General features: G+C 25.3%; 1 protein-coding gene across 1 annotated transcript; it reads right to left on the bottom strand.

Moving 5' to 3' along the window:
• Positions 1 to 5,136: 5,136 nt before the first annotated feature.
• Positions 5,137 to 19,464, bottom strand: LOC113378364 (differentially expressed in FDCP 8 homolog). The gene is made up of 9 exons (XM_026618900.1): positions 19,297 to 19,464; positions 19,054 to 19,233; positions 15,698 to 15,815; positions 15,461 to 15,625; positions 12,137 to 12,187; positions 11,980 to 12,047; positions 11,214 to 11,381; positions 7,705 to 7,962; positions 5,137 to 5,340 (listed from the first exon to the last, which is right to left on the bottom strand). The coding sequence occupies exons 1-9, from the start codon at positions 19,462 to 19,464 to the stop codon at positions 5,137 to 5,139; spliced, it is 1,380 nt and encodes a 459-aa protein (XP_026474685.1).
• Between the last annotated feature and the right edge of the window lie 3,864 nt (positions 19,465 to 23,328).

Here is a 23,328-nt window from a genome sequence, read left to right as displayed (position 1 = left end):
ATAATTTAGACAATATTTTTGACTAAATATTGAAGAATAATATATTTTACATGATATAGTTTGTTGAATAATATATTTTTAATCGATTGTAATAAATGACAACTTATTTTACATTTAACTAAAATACAAATTAGACTATTCGATAGCTATTCGACTACTAGGTTCTCAATTGTATTCTCGAGTTAGTATCGATGAAGGTGAAATGAATTAATTTAATTGAGTTTAAGTTTTTTTCTGTTATATGATAAAGTTAGTCAGTCAGATGATAAAGTAAAACTATTTTTTGTTTCAACCGAATGCTTGTGTTCAACAATTTTATAAATCAAATAACATCTATTCGATAATATATATATATATATATATATATATATATATATATATATATATTGCACATCGAGTTCAATCTTGATTCTAACTTTTTAAAGATAATATTTCTGTTGGTCGTCAGTAGTTGTTTTTTCAAAAATTTAGATGAAGGTCGAGTTTGCTCGTCAGTAGAGTCCCTTTTTATATTTTTTACTATTTTATTTACATTTGTTCGTCAGTAGAGTCACTTTTTTATATTTTAATTTGAAATTCAAATTCTGTGCGTCAGTAGAGTCTCTTTTTTCAAAATTTTTGATAAAAACAAGTTTGCTCGTCAGTAGAGTCTCTTCTTTTCAAAAATTGTGATAAAAATCAAAATTTGCTCTTCAGTAGAGTTTCTTTTTTCAAAATTCTAGATAAAAATCGCGTTTTCTCGTCAGTAGAGTATCTTTTTTTCTTATTTTCTATCCGTCGTTAGAGTCTCTTTTGTCAAAATTCTTGATAAAAATCAGATTTGCTCGTCAATAGAGTCTCTTTTTTTAATTTTTTGATAAAAAATGAAATTGCTCGTCAGTAGAGTGCTTTTTTAAATTTATTTTAGTAAAGGACTTTACTGACGAGTAAACTAAATTAAAAAAGTTCGAGAGAAATGTTAAGAATTTCAAAAAAATGTTAAAAATAAAGAGACTCTACTGACGAGCAAACTGATTATTTAAAGAGATTATTCCGTTTTAGTTTTTTTCGTCAGTAGAGTCCCTTTTTATATTATTTTACTTTGAGAGTCCCTTTTTTCGTTTAGTAAAGAATGAACTCTACTTTAATAAAGAATGAACTCTACTGACTATTGAACACGATTTAAATTAGAAAAAAAGAACTCTAATGATGAGCAAATTGATTATCGTCTGAATTGAGGGAAATAAACTAAAATAGAACTCTACTGACGAGCAAATTCGATTGAAAAATGCAAAAGTGTTGCTAAGGATTAGAGACATGGATTTTGAGAAACGGTTTTAAAAACTACTTTTATTCGTCAGACAGTTATTATTTTAAATTTGTTTTCCGTAAATTAATTGAATTTAGTAGTATGTGCCATTTTTTTCTATTTTTCAAATATTAAAATTCAATTTTATTTGAAAAAAAAGTTGTATTTTTGTAAAAGTTCAAGTGTGAAACACGCTTCACAACGCTAAAGCATCCACCACACTCTACCGGCTCCATATAAAATTATAACCTACTTGTATCTACAAAATGTCAAGTGCGAGTGCGGCTTTAGGCTAAAGCTTGTAACACACTGTGCAACTTTATATCAATTAAATAAAACTTAAAAAGATTATAGTTTACTTTGCGTTGCATCATGCAACAATGATGTACATTTAAATTATAAAATCGAGTTTTAGCAGAGCACTAATTATATATTTATATTTCTTTGTATATTATTAATAAAATTCGATGAGTCATCTTCTATCATCATATCATTATCAATACGATTAGAGAATGTCTTCATATCATCATAATGCTTATCCTCTTCATCATCCCTTTTATAAAATGTCACACATATCTTTCTATTAATTAATTATTAATAATTATTGATTAATAATTAATAATAATGTCCTATACATATATAAATAAATAATAATTAGCTTTATTATACGTACAATAATGGTTACCTATATACATACATATACATATACATATATTATAAATAAATAAATAAAAATAAATATAAATTAATAAAATTGATAAATTGAAATAAACGATTATAAAATATTATTTGAGGGTTTTTTTCAATTGTATTTTACAGTATTGTAGATATTTTTTTTGAGTTGTGCTTCTAAGGTGCTTGTTTTAATTTGCTCGTCAGTAGAGTCCTTTTTTAAATTTCTAGATCAGAATTTATATTAGCTCGTCAGTAGAGAACCTTTTTTGAAATTCTTGATAAAAATCTAGTTGCTCGTCAGTATAGTTCGTTTTTTCGAAATTCTTGATAAAAATCTAGTTGCTCGTCAGTATAGTTCTTTATTTTCTAAATTCTTGATAAAAATCGAGTCCCTTTTTTTATCAAAAATTTTGATAAAAATCTTGTTGCTCGTCAGTAGAGTCCCTTTTTCCAAAAATTCTTGATAAAAATCAAGTTTGCTTGACAGTAGAGTCCTTTTTTGTATTTTTTACTATTTTATTTATATTTGCTGTCAGTAGAGTCACTTTTTCATATTTTAATTTGAAATTTAAATATGCCCGTCAGTAGAGTTCTTTTTTTCAAAAATCTAGATAAAAATCGAGTTTGCTCGTCAGTAGAGTTTTTTTTTTTCAAAAATTTTGATAAATATTTAGTTGCTCGTCAGTATAGTTCTTTATTTTCAAAATTCTTGATAAAAATCGAGTTTGCTTATCAGTAGAGTCCCTTTTTATATTTTTTACTATTTTATTCAAATTTTTTCATCAGTAGAAAAATTTAAATTTTTGTGCGTCAGTAGAGTTCTTTTTTTTCAAAATTCAAGATAAAAATCGAGTTTGCTCGTCAGTAGAGTTTTTTTTCTTAATTTTCTAGATCGAAATTAAACTTTGCTCGTCAGTAGAGTCCTTTTTTTGATTTTTTGATCAGAATTTATATTTTGCTCGTCAGTAGAGTCTCTTTTTGTGATTTCTATATCAGAATTTGAATTTGCTCGTCAGTAGAGTCCCTTTTTTCAAAATTCTTGATGAAAATCAAGTTTGCTTGTCAGTAGAGTCTCTTTTCTTAATTCTCTAGATCGAAATTTATATTTTTCTCGTCAGTACAGTCCCTTTTGTCAATATTCTAGGTTATTAAAATTTGCCAGTAGAGTTTCTTTTTTATTTTCAGGATCAGAAGTAAATTTTGCTTGTCAGTAGAGTCCCTTTTTATAATTTTCTAGGTTAGAATTTAATTTTGCTCGTCAGTAGAGTCCTTTTTTTCAATCAGTTTGAAATTAAATTTTGCTCGTCAGTGGAGTCCCTTTTATCTTTACATTTAAGATTATGCACAATATAAATGTACCCGTCAGCAAAGTTTTTTTTATATCTTATAATTAGCATTTTTTATTCTATTTTTTACAAGTTCAAATTTAGTTCTAATTCAGTAGAGTTCTTTTTACTGTAGTTTAACATTTTCCTATTGGTTTGTTGACATGATATTTTGTTAGTGCTCGTCGAGACTCCACATGCCTATATTTGAAGTAAAACTTCTCAACTCATACTGGACCAAGAGTTCTGCAACCCGATGGTTTACTTTTTGTTATATCTCTTGTAACTTTTGAACCGTTCTTCCAAATTGAACAAAATATTCAGCAAATTTATACGAAATTAAATTATCTATAATATTATGTTGCATAGTATGACTCTTCGACAACTTGGTACTTTTAAAATTGCAAAAATTAGAAATTAGAAATGAAGTAAATTATGTGTACAGAACCCTATTGGTTTATTGAGTTTGTAAGTGTGTTATTTGAATAGTGCTGGTGAGACCTTTTAGTTGATACCCCACATGCCTATATTTGAAGTAAAACTTTTTAACTCATATTCGACTCGCTATACTATCTTAAAAGATAAAAAAGGGACTAATTTTGATTTGAGAGATAAAAAAGGGACGTACAACGACTAAAACAATATAGAAATGGACTCTACTGACGAGCAAACTGAAAATAAATTTCAAATATAAAAAAGTAACTCTACTGACAAGTAGAAGGACATTTAAAAGTTACAAACGAAGTTTTATATAACATTATTGTACTTTGTTGAAGAGAGGACTCTACTGGCAAAATGTAAATTTTACAATAAAAGAATTAGGAATTTACTGGCTTACTAATATAATTCTGGAATGTGAAAAAACGACATTACTGGCAACCGAATTGAAAATTAATAAAGGGACTAGAAGATAAAAAATGAACTCTACTGACGAGCGAGCAAAAGTACAGAAAGGGACTCTACTGACAAGCAAATTAAATATTGAGACAGAAATTAAAAAGGAATTTTACAAGGCGTGCGGTCGAGGCGTGTAATTCGGACGTTCACGTTAGACTTTTGCGGGATCAATCATATAATGTTAAAAGTGGTACATTTTTTTACATTTTTGTTTATATCTTTTAAACTATCAAATTTATTTTGATACAATCTTTTGCTAGTTTATAGATAATAAAATTATCTACGCTTTTGTCTAATATTGTATAACTGTAAGTTTAACACTTTCGACTCGGGGGTCGGACTGCCAGTCGGTACGCTGCGCTCGGAATATTATAGTGCTATACTTATCTCTCAACTCGGAATTTTTTTTTGTATCGGATTTTTTCAAAATATGGTTATATTGCTTTTAAATATAGTTATTATGATAATAAAATAGAAAATTTTGAAAATTAAAAAAAATTGCACTCTATATTGCTTAAAAAATCATTTCTTCACAGATCTTTATTAGAATTATGGGGTTCATGAGCTAATAAATTAATTTTGTTATATATTTATTTATAAAATTAATAAATCAATCAATAAATGAATGTAATAGTAAATTAATTTTTAAAAAATAAAAAAAAATTAAATGTAAGTTTAGTTTGCGACGAGTCGTCGCCGACACGATTTGCCGCCGGAGCGGCGGCATCCGAGCTTAACGGTAAATCATATCATGCCGCCGGAGTGGCGGCATCCGAGCGCAACGGTAAAATGACTATGCCGCCGGAGCGCATAATAAAATAAAGAATTATTAAAAAAATACAATTTGTCAAAAATTATATATTATATATTCTAAAATGTATAAAATAAGTTATTGTATAAAATATTATAAATATATATATATATATATATATATAAATATTATTATTATTATTATGTATCATTTTCTTCAATTTTGGCTTCGTTTTGTCTCCTCTCGATCCTCGTGCACTTCGGGCAACACTTTGCCTTTTTAGTCCAACAAAGTCGATGGAATATCGAATTGCATTTCCAACATGGCATCGCACAACTGTCAAAAGGGTAAATTATTTCGTTGTTGCCACACAGTTCGCATAAATAGCCTTTTGCTTTGCAAATCTAGAAAAAAATTAATAATTAGTAAACAATAATGTTATAACTAGTGCATAATTAAACATAGTTGCCAAAAATTGATATTACGAAATAAATAAATATCATGTACGGAACCCTGTTGCTTTGTAGAGTATTTAAGTATGATTTCTAGTTAGTGCTTGTCGAGACCTTTCATTTGATACCCCACATGCCTATATTTGAAGTAAAACTTCTTAACTCATATTTGACCCGCTGTACTATTTATAGTACAACTCATTCCCGTGGATTTATTTATTAAATTGTTTGTAACTTTTAAACAAATCGTTTGACGCAAATAAAACAGTCTACAAAAATGTTCTAAATTAAATTATCTATGCTTGTACTTAATAGCAATCCTCAAATCAACTCGATATACTTTAAAATTGTAATAGAAACTAGAAAATTAGTGTTGAATATTGGATTTGTGTAACTGTACGGAACCCTGCCAGTCAGGTTTGGACGTCACTAGTATTTTTGGTTAGTGCTCGTCGAGACCTTTCATTTGATACCTCACATGCCTATATTTGATGTAAGAAAATCTTTACCTAAACTGTAATATTTTAAATTCTACGAGTGCTCGCCATGTCGTCCGAACCTAACACAACGCTTTCTCATACATTTTTACTTAGGCTCGGATATGCATGGTAAGCGTTATTCCAATATTTTTTAGTAAAAATTAGTTTCGGTATTGAGACATATTTTATAGCAGTCGAATAAAAATAATGAACTAGTTGAAAGTGTTATTTTGCCTTAAGGCAAATTGCTGGAACTTCCCGGGATGCGTGTAAATAATTTATACGAATTTCATATTAAGATATTTTATGTTTTAAACATTACTATTTATTAAATTTAAACAATTAATATTTAAGATAAAAAGGGAAACTTAAATTTTCATCTAGAAGATTTAAAAAGGGACTCTACTAACTAGCAAACTTTAATTTTGATTTAGAATCTAAAAAAGGAGTCTACTGACAAGCAAACTTTAATTTTTATCTAATAGAATAAAAAAGGGACCCTACTGACGAGCAAACTTTAATTTTGATTTAGGATCTAAAAAGGGACTCTACTGACGACCAAACTTGATTTTGATATAGAAAATTTAAAAAGAGACTCTACTGACAAACAAATTTATTTTTGATATAGAAGAATAAGAAAAAGGGACTTTACCGGCGAACAAACTGAAATTTTATCTAGAATATTAAAAAAGGGACTCTACTGATGAGCAAACTTAAATTTTATCTAGAATATTAATAAAGAAACTCTACTGACGAGCGAACTTAATTTGTATCTAGATTAATATTCATGTTGCCTGACAGTATAGTCATTTTCTTGTATTACAATATGCTGAACTTATAATAAATTTGGTGGTCAGTATAGTCCATTTTTAATTTATATATATATTTCTCGATCTTCTAGAACATTTAACGCAACCTTGTTGGAAGTCACCTTAAAAGATTTACTTCAATTACTTTTATTGATTATTTATTTATTATTGGTTTCTTAAATATGACAAAAAATTAGCTTTAATTAAGGACTCTACTGACGCACAAACGTGATAATATATTTATCAAATAAGAAAAAAAGTCAAAAGAAACTCTACTGACGAGCAAACTAAATGAATGCAAAATTAAACATAAGCACCTTACATCATTTTTGTCAATACAATATTATAGATAATTTAATTTAGCACAATTTTGCCGAATATTTCGCTCAATTTGAACGAACGGTTCAAAAGTTACAAGATATGTAACAAAAAGTAAACCATTGGGTTGCAGAACTCTCGGTCCAGTATGAGCTTACAAGTTTTACTTCAAATATAGGCATGCTGGGTATCAAATGAAAGGTCTCGACGAGCCCTTTACGAATATGATAGTTATAGACTGAAAAAACTAATAGGGTTCCGTACACTATACATTCAATAAAATTACAGACATAATTTTAACTTTCTTTTGCGTTATTAAAGCTGTACGGACTTACGATGTTAGAAAACATTGTAGATAAAATATTTTTGAACAAATTTCTCTAATATGTTATTGATATTGGACAGCCAGTTTGAAAGTTACAATAAATTTAATAAATAAATGCACAAGCGAGTCGAACCGCGTCGTACTATATACAGTACAGTGGGTCAAAATGTTCCAAAAAGTAAAAATGCATGTTGGGTATCAAATGAAAGGTCTCGACGAGCACTATCTAAAAATCGTACTTAAACACTATACAAAGCCACAGGGTTCAAAATTAAAGTTAAATCTCAATTCTTATTAATTATTTACTCGTACCAGAAAGTCCAAACAAGTTGCCTTAGGCCACTTACAACTATTTATATATTTATATATATAAATACTACTTTACCTCACAATTAATGATATGCATACGATATTTCTCTCTCAAGTCTATTAAAAAGTTATTTAAGCTTCCATTGAAGATTCCTTCTAAATCCGACATGCTGTATAAAAAGTATGACTCCGGTGATTCTCCGGAATCTTTGGTTTCTACAAATTCTTCCACCAAATGTCGTTTTCCGGTGATGTGTTGTATTAAATTATCTTCTTGAGCCTTTCTACAGGCTGTTATATATTTCATCATTGATACTAGGTCTTCACGATTTTTCTAAAAAATAAGAAAAAATATTTAATAATTGATTTTTGTTAAATAACAAGAGTAATTTGTTTGGAGTACTTTTTTAAATTTAGTTTATACATTAGTTAAATCGGTAAAAAAACGTCTAGACTTATATATACAACAGTTGAGTTTTCTAAGTTATCTAAAATTAAATGTCTTCGATGCTCATTGAAGTATTTAACTTGATGATGCTTCTAATAGAAAATAAAATTACTGCATTTAATATGTAACAAAGTACCCATCGATACGAGACAATTTGGTATCAACTTTCTTAGAATACTATTGTTATTTGTTAATAAATAATTAACATAAAATTTACTGAATTTAATTTTGAACAATGTACCCAACTAACATGAAGTTGTACGCGGTTCGGTACTGTCAACTCTTGTTTTGACCGTTAACATTTAAATTTGAATTTGCTACATATTATTTGTCATTATTTATAATATTACATTTTTGAACAATTGCTCGCATATTTTAAGTATTAACTAATAAATAAATATTAAGTATTAAAATATAGTATTGTTGTTATATTATAAGAATGTATAATAAAATAAAGGTGTATATAAAAAAGTGCAACCGGTGAATCTAATAATACAAAATGCCATTTCAAAGTTTGCAAATATTTTGTAAATAATTTTGTTTGAAACGTGATGAAGTGTGGTATACAGAGTTGTAGACAATTCTATTAGCTTTTCAATGGTATATAATAATATATTTGTTGTAAAACAATTTTTGCAATATAAATGTAAATATAAGCAAATGTAAGGAATAAAACCACCAATGCGGACTAAATTTTAAACTTTACAGATTTTTCTTATTTAATTTTGTTTGAAAAGTTTTTAAACGTTATATACAGTTTTATAGATAATTTTATTAGCTATCTAACAATATACAATATTATTGTTATATCTTAATAATTTATAATAAAATACGCATATTTATAAAAAAAGTGCAACTCTTCTACTAATTTGTATATAAAATGTTTTTAAATTACTGCATTTAATTTTGAACAATGTACCCAACACACATGAAGTAGTCTCCAAGTTGGTACTGCCAACTCTTTTCTGACCGTTAACATTTGAATTTCAATTTACAATACAATATTTGTGTTTTTATCATCAACAATAATATTAAATTTTTATATAATTGCAAAACAACTCATTTAAAATAAAATCAATTATTAGTTAAATAGAATTAGTAAAATCACAATTAGTATAGGACTCTACTAAAAATATATAACAATAGTTCAATAGTTCAATTTTGAGAAGTAAGAAAGAACTCTACTGACTGCCAAACTGGTTATCGACTGAATTATTGAGAATAAAATATGAAAACTATAAATTATAATATGACTAATAAAAAGTTCATTCACACAAAACAAAACAAGAACTCTTTTGACAAACTAACTTGATTTAAACACAAAAAAGGAACTCTTTTGACAAGCGAACTTATAACCTATATATAATTATTAGAAATTATTAATAGAATGTCATATTGAACATCAAAAGGACTCTACTGACGAGCATTTGAGGCAGATGTGAGAAAGAAAACATATTTGTTTAGACAGATTTGTAGATAATTTTATTACCTTTCTAACAATATATAATACTATTGTTATATATAATATAATTATATTTTAATTTTGTGTAATAAAATAAACGTTTGTATAAAAAAGTGCTACGGATCAAATATATAATTATGGACGCTGATAACTAGATACTAAATTTTAAAATTCGCAGATTTTTTTTAGTTAATTTTGTTCCCAAAACTAAGTCTTTAAACTATAATTTTATTAGCTTTTTAACGATATATAATAATATATATGTTGTAAAACAAATTTTAGCATTATAGTCGTAATTAGAAAAAAATGTAACCACTACCAATAGCTGACTACAGTTTCAATTTTACACACTTCTCTTGCTAAATTTTGTTCAAAAAGTTATTAAACCTTATATACAGTTTTGTGGACAATTTCATTACTTTTCTAACAATATATAATACTATTGTTATATTTTAATTATTCATAATAAAACAAACGTACAACTGATGAAACTAACATACATATTGAATGCAGCAAAACAACTTATTATAATTTGTATATAAAATGTATTATAAAATTACTGCATTTAATTTTGAACAATGTACTCAACACACACGAAGTTGTACGCGGGTTGGTGCTGTCAACTCTTTCGCGACCGTTAACGTTTGAATTTGAATTTATAATATAATATTTGTGTTTTATAATATTACAATTTTTATCAATTATTTTTTTATTTTTAATTATTATCTGTCACTTAATGTTTCTATACTACTTTACTGTTTTTCTAGTATTACTTTTATTATTCAGAAATTTTATTTATTTATATATAATTATTAATTTTATTATTTGGTTTCATTTTATATTAAATCAACATACTACGAATACATTTTAATGGAAATTGTATTCTTGATTCTGTCCTCTTTTTATTTAAATTTAGATTATTGTTGATAATTGTTTCTAGATGTTAAATTATTTAGTAGTTGCAACAAATTATTAAAAATAAAATTAAGTAAAATCACAATTACTATATATTTAAAACGTTCTGTGCGGATCAGAAGCAAGGACTCTACTAAGAAAATTGTTGTTCAATTTTGAGAACTAAGAAAGAACTCTACTGACTGTCAAACTGGTTATCGACTGAATTATGGAGAATAAAATATGTAACCTCTTTTAAAAAACAGCATAAGAACTCTTCTGACAAACAAACATGATTTAAACATAAAAAAAAACTCTTCTGACGAACTTATAACCTATATAATATTATTAGAAATTATTAATAGAATGTCATATTGAACATCAAAAGGACTCTAATGGAAAAGAAATTGATTTTCTTAATAGATTTGTAGATAATTTTATTACCTTTCCAACAATATATAATACTATTGTTCTATTTTATTTATTTATAATAAAATAAACGTGCGAACGATGAAACTAACATACATGTTGAATGCAACAAAACAACTTATTACAATTTGTATACAAAAAATGTTTTAAAATTACTGCATTTAATTTTGAACAATGTACTCGACACACATGAAGTTGTTCGCGGTTTGATACTGTCAACTCTTTTTTAACCGTTAACATTTGAATTTGAATTTACAATATAATATGTTTAATAGTAAGATTATATTATATTATATATATATATATATATATATATATACATATACATATACATATAAATATAAATTAGTACCTTGACAACACTTAATTCAGGAACAAAATCCAACAGTCTCGGGTTCAGTCTTTGTAAATCGATCACAGGACGATTGTAAAATAAATTTAGAACTTGCAAAGATGATTGGCTTACAGGACGTGGTTCAAAATCCCAATTTTGGATAACTCTTGCTGGGATAATTGCCTCCTGTAAAAAGAAATAAATATAAATATATTATATATATATATATATATATATATATATCTTATATATAAAATTCTTCTGTAATGATGTATGAATTGATACTCCTCCTAAACGGTTATTCGGATTTTGATAAATATTTTTTGAGTTTATCAAAGAACATTTTCAAGATTTAACGAACAATAAAGCTAACTATAGTAATATTGTAGAAATAAATGGCAAAAATTACAAAAAAACACTTATCATTCTTTGACATTGAAAACATTTGAACTGAGAAATATCCAATTCACTTGAAATTTGAATTTAACTGAAATTATAAGCCTAGATAATATTAGAATATAATATTCAAGAAAAATGTAATGTCTGCATTATTATTGCCGAAGAGCAGCTGAGATGTGCCAGAAATTAAAATAATATAAGATACAGTAGATGTTGGCAGATGAAATTATATAATTCAGTTTAATGAATAACGCAATAAGTTCAAAATTGCATATACATTATTTAATTTTGGTTTACTTTACTATATTATTTAACTTTACTAATTATATATGTACATGTGTATATATGTATATATATATATATATATATATATATACATACTTACTGAATTCCAATGGCATGTCGAACAATAATAGTTCCCTGTGTAATCACAAAGTCTAGGATCCAGATTTTCTGCAAACAAAATTGTCCCATTAATATATCTACTAATTATTTTATTATATATATTTTTATTAACAAAATTATTTACAAATCTTTCAAACCTGTTTGAATTAAATATTGTCCCAAACAAGCAGCGTATCCTTTATATGTAGCTTTGTAAAGGATAAATAATATTATATTAAAATCATATTTAAATAATTAAATATATATATTGTTTAAAACCTAATAAAATCGTATTTAATAATATTATTGTTAATGATAAAACACAATAAAACGACTTTGAATTCGATCTTTCATTATTCTTTGGAAACAAATAGAAAATTCGGGACATTTTTTTGGTTTTTGTCAAATAACTCACAAATATCATATAAAAGCACCCCTTTTCGGTTAGATAGAGAGAAACTAGATAAATTTACTACGATTCCATGCCAACAGTTATATACACTCCGATATAAAAGTTTATAAAAGTATTAAATATATTATTTAAATATATTTTGTTAATTCAAATTCAAACGTTAACGGTCAAAACAAGAGTTGACAGTACCAAACCGTGTACAACTTCATGCGTTGGGTACTTTGTTCACAATTAATGCAGTAATTTTATAAGACATTTTATATACAAATTATAATAAGTTGTTTAGCATATACAGAGTGTCTTTTTGTAACGACAAGGTTTCGGATGTATTTAAAAAAATTGTAAAATAAATGTTGTGCTTTTAGAATACATAAACATATTTAAGATTTAATTTAATGTTTATTTAAATTTGATAAATTGAAACATGTAAATATTTCAGTTTTTTTTTTAATTTTTTTTTTCGCTTTTAAATACGATGTTAATGAAGTTTAGAACATTAGTTAATAAACTGATAAATTTCATAACTTAAAATAGCTAAAATAGTTAATACATTTAATAACATGAAAAAGCTTTTTAGATAAAACATGTACTATGTATGCCCTGAAGATACGTCTCATTACGTTAAACTTTTATTTTAATATTTTATTTACTCAATTTTATCATTTATAAATAAGGTTTCTCTTGGCCTATAATATTTGACAATTCTTGTTTAGACCAAAAACTTTATAAACTATATCTTATTAATTAAGAAGAAAAGGCCCGACTGATCTTTACCAACGTTTCATAACATCTTATGAACTTAGTTTATTTGCTTTTGGTGCACTTTTTTATATACACGCTTATTTTATTATAAATAATTTAATTATAACAAGTTTATTATATATTGTTCAAAAATATAATATTACAGTTAATGGTGATAAAAATACAAACAATGTAAATTCAAATTCAAATGTTATTAACGGTTAAAAAAGAGTTGACAGTACCGAACCGCAGACAACTTCATGTGTGTTGGGTACAATGTTCTATATTAAATGCAGTAATTTTAAAACGTTTTATATACAGATTATAATTAGTTGTTTTGCTGCATCAATATGTATGTTAGTTTCATCAGTTGCACGTTTAATTTATTATAAAAAATTTAAATATAACAATAGTGTTATATATTGTTGGAAAGTTAATAAAATTTTCTACAAATCTGTATATAACGTTTAATAACTTTTCAAACAAAATTTGTTAAAAAAAACGATAAAGTTGAAACATTACTTAGCCATTGGTGAGTTTTATAGGTTACATTTTTTTCTCTTCACGGTTATATTATTAAACTTTGTTTACAACATGTAGATTATTATATATCGCTAGAAAGCTAATAAAATTATCCATAAATCTGTATATAACAATTTATAACCTTTAAAACAAAATTATGTTAAAACACATGTTTAAACTTTGAAAGTGAATATTTACATTTTTTTATATTTACGTTTATAGTGTTTAAATTTGTTTTAATGCATATATATTATTATATATCGTTAAAAAGCTAATAAAACTATCTACAACTCTGTATATAACACTTTGTAACTTTTAGAACAAATTTATATATTTTTTTTAAACTTCAAAAGTGAACATTCAGTTGCTTGTAGTTTGTACTACATTTTTTATATTTACGTTTATATTGCTAAAATTTGTTCTAACATATATATATTATTATATATCGTTAAAAAGCTAATAAAATCATCTACAACTCTTTAAATAACATTTGCACACGTTTCATACAAATTTATTTATAAAATATTTTTAAACTTTAAAGTGTCATTTTATATTATTAGTGTCATCGGTTGCACTTTTTTATATCCACATTTATTTTATTAACATTAAAATTATTATTAAAATATAACAATAATATTATATACTGTTAGAAAGGTGATAAAATTGTCTACAAATCTGTATATAACGTTTTATAAGTGTTCGAACAAAATTAAATAAGAAAAATATGTGAACTTAAAAATTTAGTTACCATTGGTGGATTTCATTGGTTACGTTTTTGTATATTTATCACTATTGTACTAAAATTCATCTTTATGGTTATTTATAATATTATTTCTTTAGAAAGTAGATAAAATTATCTATAAATCTGTATATAACAATTTGATAGTATTGGAACAAAATTATGCAAAAATAATTTGTTAAACTTTGAAATTAAAATCTTTGTCGAGCGCCAGCATTACTTGAGCTTCAACGCTTTAGTTTATATTTATAATTATTTTGTTTAAATTTAATTAAATATATTAACATTATTATATATCATTAGAAAGATAATTAAATTATCTACAAATCTGAATATACCGTTTGATGACTTTTCTAACAAAATTTAGTAAGAAAAATTTATGAATTATAAAATTTAGTATCTAGTTATTAGTTAATTTATTTGAAACATATTATATATAATTGATTTATGAAAAAAATAATTTAATTGCAAGTTAGTAATTAAATATTACATTGATTATAATTATATTTAAAATGTTGACAGTTGAAAATTTCAAAATGTCTACTTGACAGTTCTGAATCCAACATGGACGATTGACAGCTCCAAATTTGAAATAATTCGAGTTATAAATAAATGTCGTTGGTTTATATTTATATTTATTTTGCTTGAATTTATTTAAATATATTAATAGTATTATATATTATTAGAATGCTAATTAAATTATCTATAATTACGTATATACAAATTTACAAGTTTTAAAACAAAATTGTCTAGAAAAAATGGTTAAACTTTAAATTTGCATTCATTGAATTTTTTTGGTTCGATATCTGACTAAACTTTCTCCTCAACTCTTTTATATTTTCTCTCGGGTAAAATGTTCATTTAACATTTACTGCATTTAACGTAATGGCGCTTAGACCAAAACATTTTTAAAATTAAATCATTTTTCATAGGCCTATAATATTTTAGACTACAAACTGTTCAATTATAATTGTATTATTATAATAAATTACTAGACAATTAAAATATGAAAGAAGTTATATAAATATTTACTATTATTTTTATCTGTATGACTTTATACCTACTTACTATTTATTAGCAATGTCTTGCATTCAAAGCATTTATAAAATTGTGAAGCCAATCCTTTCTCAGGACAAATATCTATGATCGGTTTTCCCATTTCTGTAACAATCACATTTGCACAAACTCGCAAAATGTGGCCGACACATTTGTGGTGGCAGCAGAAACCACAATCTAAAAAGTAAAATAATAATAATAATAATAATTATTATTATTATTATTATTATTATTATTGTTATTATTTACCTGTACAAATATAAGAAGCTTGTACAACGCTCCATATTGTTCCACTGCAATGATCGCAATGTTGTCTTCTAGTAGTCGGTGCTTGTTGTCTTAATTTAAAATGATGCCCTAATATTACCTGAAAAAAAAACAAAATTTAATATAAAAGACGATAGTTTTTGCATAAAATAATACTAAATTGAAAATGTGCAGTATTTTTGTTTAAAACAATTAAACGAGCCAAATATACGAGTGACTAAAATACACAAATATTATATTGCAAATTCAAATTCAAATGTTAACGGTCGGAAAAGAGTTGACAGTACCAAACCGCGGACAACTTCATGTGTGTTTGGGTACATTGTTATGAATTAAATGCAGTAATTTCAAAACATTTTATATACAAATTATAATTAGTTGTTTTGCTGCATTCAATATGTATGTAGTTTCATCGGTTGCACGTTTATTTTGTTATACAAAGTTAAAATATGACAATAGTGTTATATATAGTTAAAAAGATAATAAAATTATCTACAAATCTGTATATAACGTTTAATAAGTTTTCTAACAAAATAAATTAGGAAAAATCTGTAAATTTAAAATTTAGTATCTAGTTATTAGCACAATGTGTTAAAAGTCATTAATTATATATTTGCTTTTATACAAACGTTTATTTTGTTATACAAAATTAAAATATGATAATAGTGTTATATATTGTTAGAACAGTAATAAAATTATCTACAACTCTGTGTATAAAATATACAGAGTCTCTCTTTCTATCAAAATTATCATTTGCTCGTCAGTAAAGTTCCTTTTGTATTTAGTTTCAGTTTGCTCGTCAGTAGAGTCTCTTTTTTGACAACATTTTAAATTTATCAACAAAGAGCAAATAAAATTTAATTTTAGAACATGAAAAAGAGAACTCTACTGAAGAGCAAGAGCAATCTATGATGATAGATAGAAAATAAAATCTGAGTATAGAAAATTACCAAAGGACAAACAAATTATATATTTAGATAGAAAAGTGAAAAAGGACTCTACTAACAAGAAAATTAAAACCTGCATATAAAAACAGACTTTTATTAATATTTATTATTCTACCTTGAAATTAAAAATGGGACTCTACTGACGAGCAAATTAAATATCTAAGAGAAAATTAAAAAAGGACTCTACTGACGAGCAAATTAAATATCTAGAGAGAAAATTAAAAGAGGGCTCTACTGACGAGCAAATTAAATAAATAAATAGAAAATTGAAAAAGGGCTCTACTGACGAGCAAATTAAATAAATAAATAGAAAAATAAAAAAGGACTCTACTGACAAGAAAATTAAATATCTAGAGAGAAAATTAAAAAAGGACTCTACTGACGAGCAAATTAAATATCTAGAGAGAAAATTAAAAAAGGGCTCTACTGACGAGCAAATTAAATAAATAAATAGAAAAATAAAAAAGGACTCTACTGACGAGCAACTTAAAAACTGGGTAAAATATGAAAAGGGACTCTACTGACGAGCAAACTGGCTGAAGAAAATTGTAAAGTATTAAAAATATTACTTTAATGATTTGTTGATATAGATGTGTTGAAAACTAAAAGAACTCTACTAACGATCAAATTGTAACCGATTTGAGTTTTTTTTTAATTTTGACTTATTTTACTATATACAACTTTGCGTCCGCCGTTTTTGTAAACAACGGCGGAAGCAAAAATGTATGAAATTTAAAGCACTTATTTATTGTATGCACTATAACTTCTAAACTATTTGTTTAATATGAACGGTGTCTTTGGTAAATTTATTTAAAATTAAATTATACACAATATTGTCTAACATTATGATGCCCTACTGCAACTTGGCATAATTGCAAAAATTTATATTAGAAATTTCATAAATTAAGTGTACGGAACCCTGCTGGTTTGTTGAATTTCTTACTATGATATTTAGTTAGTATTCGTCGAGACCTTTCATTTGATACCCCACATGCCTATATTTGAAGTAAAACTTCTTAACGCACTTTACCCGCTGCATTATATATAGTACATACAACGTGTAGGTGCATTTATTTACTAAATCGCTTGTAACTTCTAAACCATTCGATTGATATTAATGATGTGTATGAGAAATTTGTGCAGAATTAAATTATCTACAATATTGCCTAACATTATGATGCCCTATAGCAACTCCGTATATTTTAAAATCGAATTTAAAAATATATCACGTGCACAACTTTGCCGCTTTTGTAAGGAATTCGTATTGGAAAACGGCGGGAGCAAAGTTGTGTGAAATTTAAAGCACTTATTTATTATACATGCTATAACTTCTAAACTATTTGTTTAATATAAACGATGTCTTTGGTAAATTTGTTGGAAATTAAATAATCTACAAGATTGTCTAATATTATAAAACTCTAATGCAACTTGATATACTTCAAAAGTGCAAAAATTGATATTAGAAATCTATTAAATTAAGTGTACGGAACCCTGCTGGTTTGTTGAATTTGTTACTATGATATTTAGTTAGTATTCGTCGAGACTTTTCATTTGATACCCAACATGCCTATATTTGAAGTAAAACTTCTTAACGCACTTTAGACCCGCTGCATCATATATAGTACAACGTGTAGGTGCATTTATTCACTAAATCGCTTGTAACTTCTAAACCATTCGATTGATATGAATGATGTGTATGAGAAATTTGTGTAGAATTAAATTATCTACAATATTGTCTTTTATCCCAATGCTCTACAACAACTTCGTATATTTTAAAACGTTTTTGAAAACATATCACGTGTACAACTTTGTGTCCGCCGTTATTGTAAAGAACTTGCTTTGTAAAAACGGCGGAAGCAAAGTTGTATGAAATTTAAAACACTGATTTATTGTATGCACTATAACTTCTAAACTATTTGTTTAATATGAACGGTGTCTTCGGCAAATTTGTTCAGAATTAAACAATCTATAATATTGTCTTTACCCCAATGCTCTACAACTAGTCAGTATACTTCAAAATAGCATTTAAAAACATATCACGTGTACAACTTTGCGTCCGCCGCTTTTGTAAAGAACTCGCTTTAAAAAAACGGCGGAAGCAAAGTTGTGTGAAATTTAACGCACTGATGTATTATAAATGCCATAACTTCTAAACTATTTGTTTAATTTGAACGATGTCTTTGGCCAATTTGTTCAGAATTAAATAATCTATAATATTGTCTTTTTCCCCAATGCTCTACAACAACTCTCTATACTTTAAAATAGCATTTGAAAATATATTACATGTACAACTTTGCGTCCGCCGTTATTGTAAAGAACTCACTTTGTAAAAACGGCGGAAGCAAAGTTGTACACCTAATAAATTTGGGCTTAATTAAAGTTAATAAATACTTTTGTAAGATCCTTTTGTAAATTAGGATCCTCCAAAGCATCCTTTAACTCCTCTGCACACAGTCGTAACTCCACCAAATGTCTGACAACCCATTTACGTTCTTCAGAGCCACTTTCAGTCTCCAAAACTAGAGCTTTGCATTGCTCGATACTATGTAGAATTTCTGGCAGAGTCGCTTTCTATAAAAAAAAAGACATTAGACTCATTGTACAATATATTTTACTAAGTCAACTTCTATTTACATCTCCTAATATCAATTGCCATTTATACTTAATAAGCCCCGAAGGAATAGCCTGAGACTCCTCTTCTAAAGATAAAGAACTATTTGAACTTGTTATTGTTTCTGGTGGATTTATTTGTATGCATATGTCTGTTGGGGCTGTTGCGTAGCCTTCACGAACACTTTCCATAATAGTAATTGTCAATTGTTTAAAATTAATTTTTGTGCGTTAATAAATATAATGTATAATGATTAATATTATTATATAATTAATATTAATATATAAATGTGTAAAAAGTGCTTTGTTATTATATAAATATTTACATGAGTTTGACAGTTCGAGCTGTCAAGCGTCCATGTTGGATTCGGAACTGTCAGGAGGACATTTTGTATTTTGCAACTGTCAACATAATATTTAATTTTGTTTAAAAAGTCATTGAAGGTTATATATATATTTGTAGATAATTTTTATTAGTTTATTAAAAATGTATAATAACGTTAATATCTTTTATTAAATTTTGACAAAACAAAGTGGAGCTGTCAAGCGTCCATGTTGGATTTGAAACTGTCAAGAAAATATTTTGATTTTGCAATTTCTTAAAATTAATTGTGCGTTTTGTTTTTAATTTAAAATGCGTCAATTAAATCATTTTTTACGCATTTATATAATAATAACAATTATTATTTACTTTTGTGTAAAATGTCAAATTTGTTTGTTTGAGCTGTCAAGCGTCCATGTTGGATTCGGAACTGTCAAGAGGGCATTTTGATTTTGCAACTGTCAACTTTTTAAATATAATTATAATAAATGTAATATTTAATTAATTTTAGCAATGCATTATCAACCTAACAATTTATTAAAAATATATTTTTGTTGTAAATTAAATATATAAAATGTTGCAAATAATAATGTTAAAATAAATATTTTTATTAACTATATGATGAATTTTAGAGTTTTCATGGAGTTTTCTTACAAGATTTTGTTCGAAAAATTTTGAAACGTTATATCATCGTTATATACAGATTTGTAGATAGTTCAATTAGCTTTCTAATGATATATAATAATATTAATATATTTAATTAAATTTAAGCAAAATGAATTTAAATATAAAACAAAGCGTTGTCCTGGGAGCCTTATAAAGATTTCAAAGTTTAACGAATTATTTTTGCATAATTATGTCCCAACACTAACAAATTGTTATATACAGATTTATAGATAATTTCATCTACTTTCTAATAATATATAACAATATATATACATTGAAACAAATTATTTAAAAAAATAATTAAAATCTAAAAAAAATGTTTGACCAAACACTATGAAATAGATATAAATCGTTGTTTAATTTCAATTTTTTAAATATATCTTTGTTCCATACCATTTAAATTGTTATATACCGATTTATAGCTAATTTTATCTACTTTCTGAACATATATAATTATAAATAAACTTAGGGATGAATTTTAATATAATAGTGCCAAATTTGAAAAAATGTAACCAATGAAATCCACCAATGGCTAACTAAATTTTCAAATTCGCAGATTTTGTTTTACTAATTTTGTTTGAAAAGTTATTAAACGTTATATGCAGATTCGTAAATAATTTGCGTGCAAAAGATAAAACTGATACTATAAAATTCATTTTGATAACAAAGTTTAAAACTATTTTGTGAAAAATTTTGTTCGAAACATGTTAAAGTGTGGTATACGTATAGTTGTGAATAATTTTATTAGCTTTTTAACGATATATAATAATATATATGTTGTATAACAAAGTTTAGCAATATGAACGTAAATATAAAAATCGTAACCAATGAAATTCACCAATGGCTAAGTAGATTTTACATTTTACACAATTTTCTTATTCAATTTTGTTTGAAAAGTTAATAAACGTTATATGCAGATATGTAGATAATTTTATTAGCTTGCTAACAATATATAATACTATTGTTATATTTTAATAATTTATAATAAAATAATCCTGGATTTAAAAAGTGCAACCGATAAAACTAATGTTATAGGACGTTGAACACTAAACCTATTTTGTTACAAATTTTGTTAAAGAAAATAAATCAAAATTTAAAATGCTTTATATATTTATCCACATATAAACATATATTTATAATATATATTATAAAAATTCATTGCAGGTTTTGATATAAAAAGTTTCAAAGAGTATACTCTTTGATACTTTTTATATTAAAACCTGCAATGAATTTTTATTTAATTTTTCATGACAACGTCTTTACTTGTCCCTTAACAAATAAAACCATATTTTTGCACATTTTGTTAAACAAGTTGAATCAAAATTCAAAATGCTTTATATTTTTGTATTGTTGCCATTAAGATCTTTCAAATGACATCAAAAAATTTTTTTTTAATTTGAATTGATAACAACTTTATTACAATCTTATTTATTTTAATTCATAATTTTTAGAACTGTTAATTTTAATTAGTTTTACATGAATCTAGAACTATTTTATGAATAATTTTGTTTAAAACGTAATTAATTGTTGTTGTAGATAATTTTATTAGCTTTTTAAAGATATATAACAATATATATGTTGTATAACAAATTTTTTGCAAAATAAACGTAAATTTATTTAAATGTAACCAAAGAAATTCATCAATGGCTAACTAAATTTTCAAATTCGCAGATTTTGTTTTACTAATTTTGTTAGAAAAGTTATTAAACGTTGTATACAGATTTGTAGACAATTTTATTACCTTTTAAACAATATATAATACTATTATTATTACGTATATATTACAATAAAATATTATACATCAATAATTTTTAGGTACATTTTTTTAAATTTGCGTTATTTCCTGATTTATTTTTATAAAACACTTATATATTAATATATTCCATTAAAAATCGTATTAAACAGTGTATAAATCTGTAATTATGGTTTTAATATTTTTCTAACAAATTTTTGAGGAAAATTAGTTAAACTTTGTGTTTTAATATTATCACTTTATAGTTGCTTGGACATTTGTTTAATATTGCATTATTTGTTATTTTTTAACTAAGTTTTAATATATTATTATATATTAATACAATGTTTATTAAAATGTTGACAAATACGCATTTTTAGATTTGTAACTGTTGGATTATTAAAAAATTACTTATAAATATTATCAGTACTTGTTGCATGATTATGAATAATTAAATAATAAAACTTAAACTTCGCAAATTTTTCTATACAGATTTGTAGATAATTTTATTACCTTTCTAACAATATATAATACTATTGTTATATTTAAATTATTTATAATAAAATAAACGTGGATATAAAAAAGAATTGGAACTGTCAAGTCGACATTTTGAATTTGCAACTTTTTAAATTAAATTATAAAGAATGTAATATTGAATTAATACAAAGCAATTTATATTTATCTATTTTTGTTGCAAATTATTTTCTGAATATTTATTTTTTTATAACACAACTATTTTCAATAGTAAAATATCCAATTTTAAAATTCACAAATAATTATTTAATGTTGTGCTAAACCATATTAAACGGTATATACAGATTTGTAGAGAATTTGATTAGCTTTCTAATGACATATAATACTCATAATATATTTCATTTATATTAAACAAATTAAATTTAAATATAAACCACGAACATTTATTTTTAACTTGAACTATTTTCAAATTGGCGCCGTCAAGCCGCCATGTTGCATTCGGAACTGCCAAGAGGACATTTTGAATTTGCAACTGTCAACATAAAATTTAATAACGATACTTAAAAATGCGAAAATGAATTAACAATTATGCGTCTATTATGTATTAGAATTAGCAAAATGCAAACACAATTTTATCTATAAGGAAAATAAATCTTTTATCAATTTGATACTTATATTATATATATATATATATATATATATATATATATATACTTATATTATATTTTAATAAATTTAAATAAAATGCATATAAATATAAACTACGAACATTTATTTATAACTTGAACTATTTTAAAATTGGCGGCGTCAAGCCGCCATGTTGCATTCGGAACTGTCAAGAAGACATTTTGATTTTGCAACT

This window comes from Ctenocephalides felis, unplaced genomic scaffold, assembly GCF_003426905.1.
Source record: "Ctenocephalides felis isolate EL2017-DRISC unplaced genomic scaffold, ASM342690v1 CF-g0.4_SCAFFOLD_01886, whole genome shotgun sequence".
Classification (NCBI taxonomy): Eukaryota; Metazoa; Arthropoda; class Insecta; order Siphonaptera; family Pulicidae; genus Ctenocephalides; species Ctenocephalides felis.
This window is presented reverse-complemented; position numbering and strand designations above follow the sequence as displayed.

What these genes read in the sequence shown, in the direction of transcription:
- LOC113378364 (XM_026618900.1), bottom strand. Translation starts at nt 19,464, where the DNA reads ATGGAAAGTGTTCGTGAAGGCTACGCAACAGCCCCAACAGACATATGC. An exon ending in ACAATATTTAATTCAAACAG is followed by an intron (nt 12,048 to 12,136) that starts GTTTGAAAGATT and finishes TTTTGTTTGCAG; the next exon opens with AAAATCTGGATCCTAGACTT. An exon ending in CTGAATTAAGTGTTGTCAAG is followed by an intron (nt 7,963 to 11,213) that starts GTACTAATTTAT and finishes CTTATTTTTTAG; the next exon opens with AAAAATCGTGAAGACCTAGT.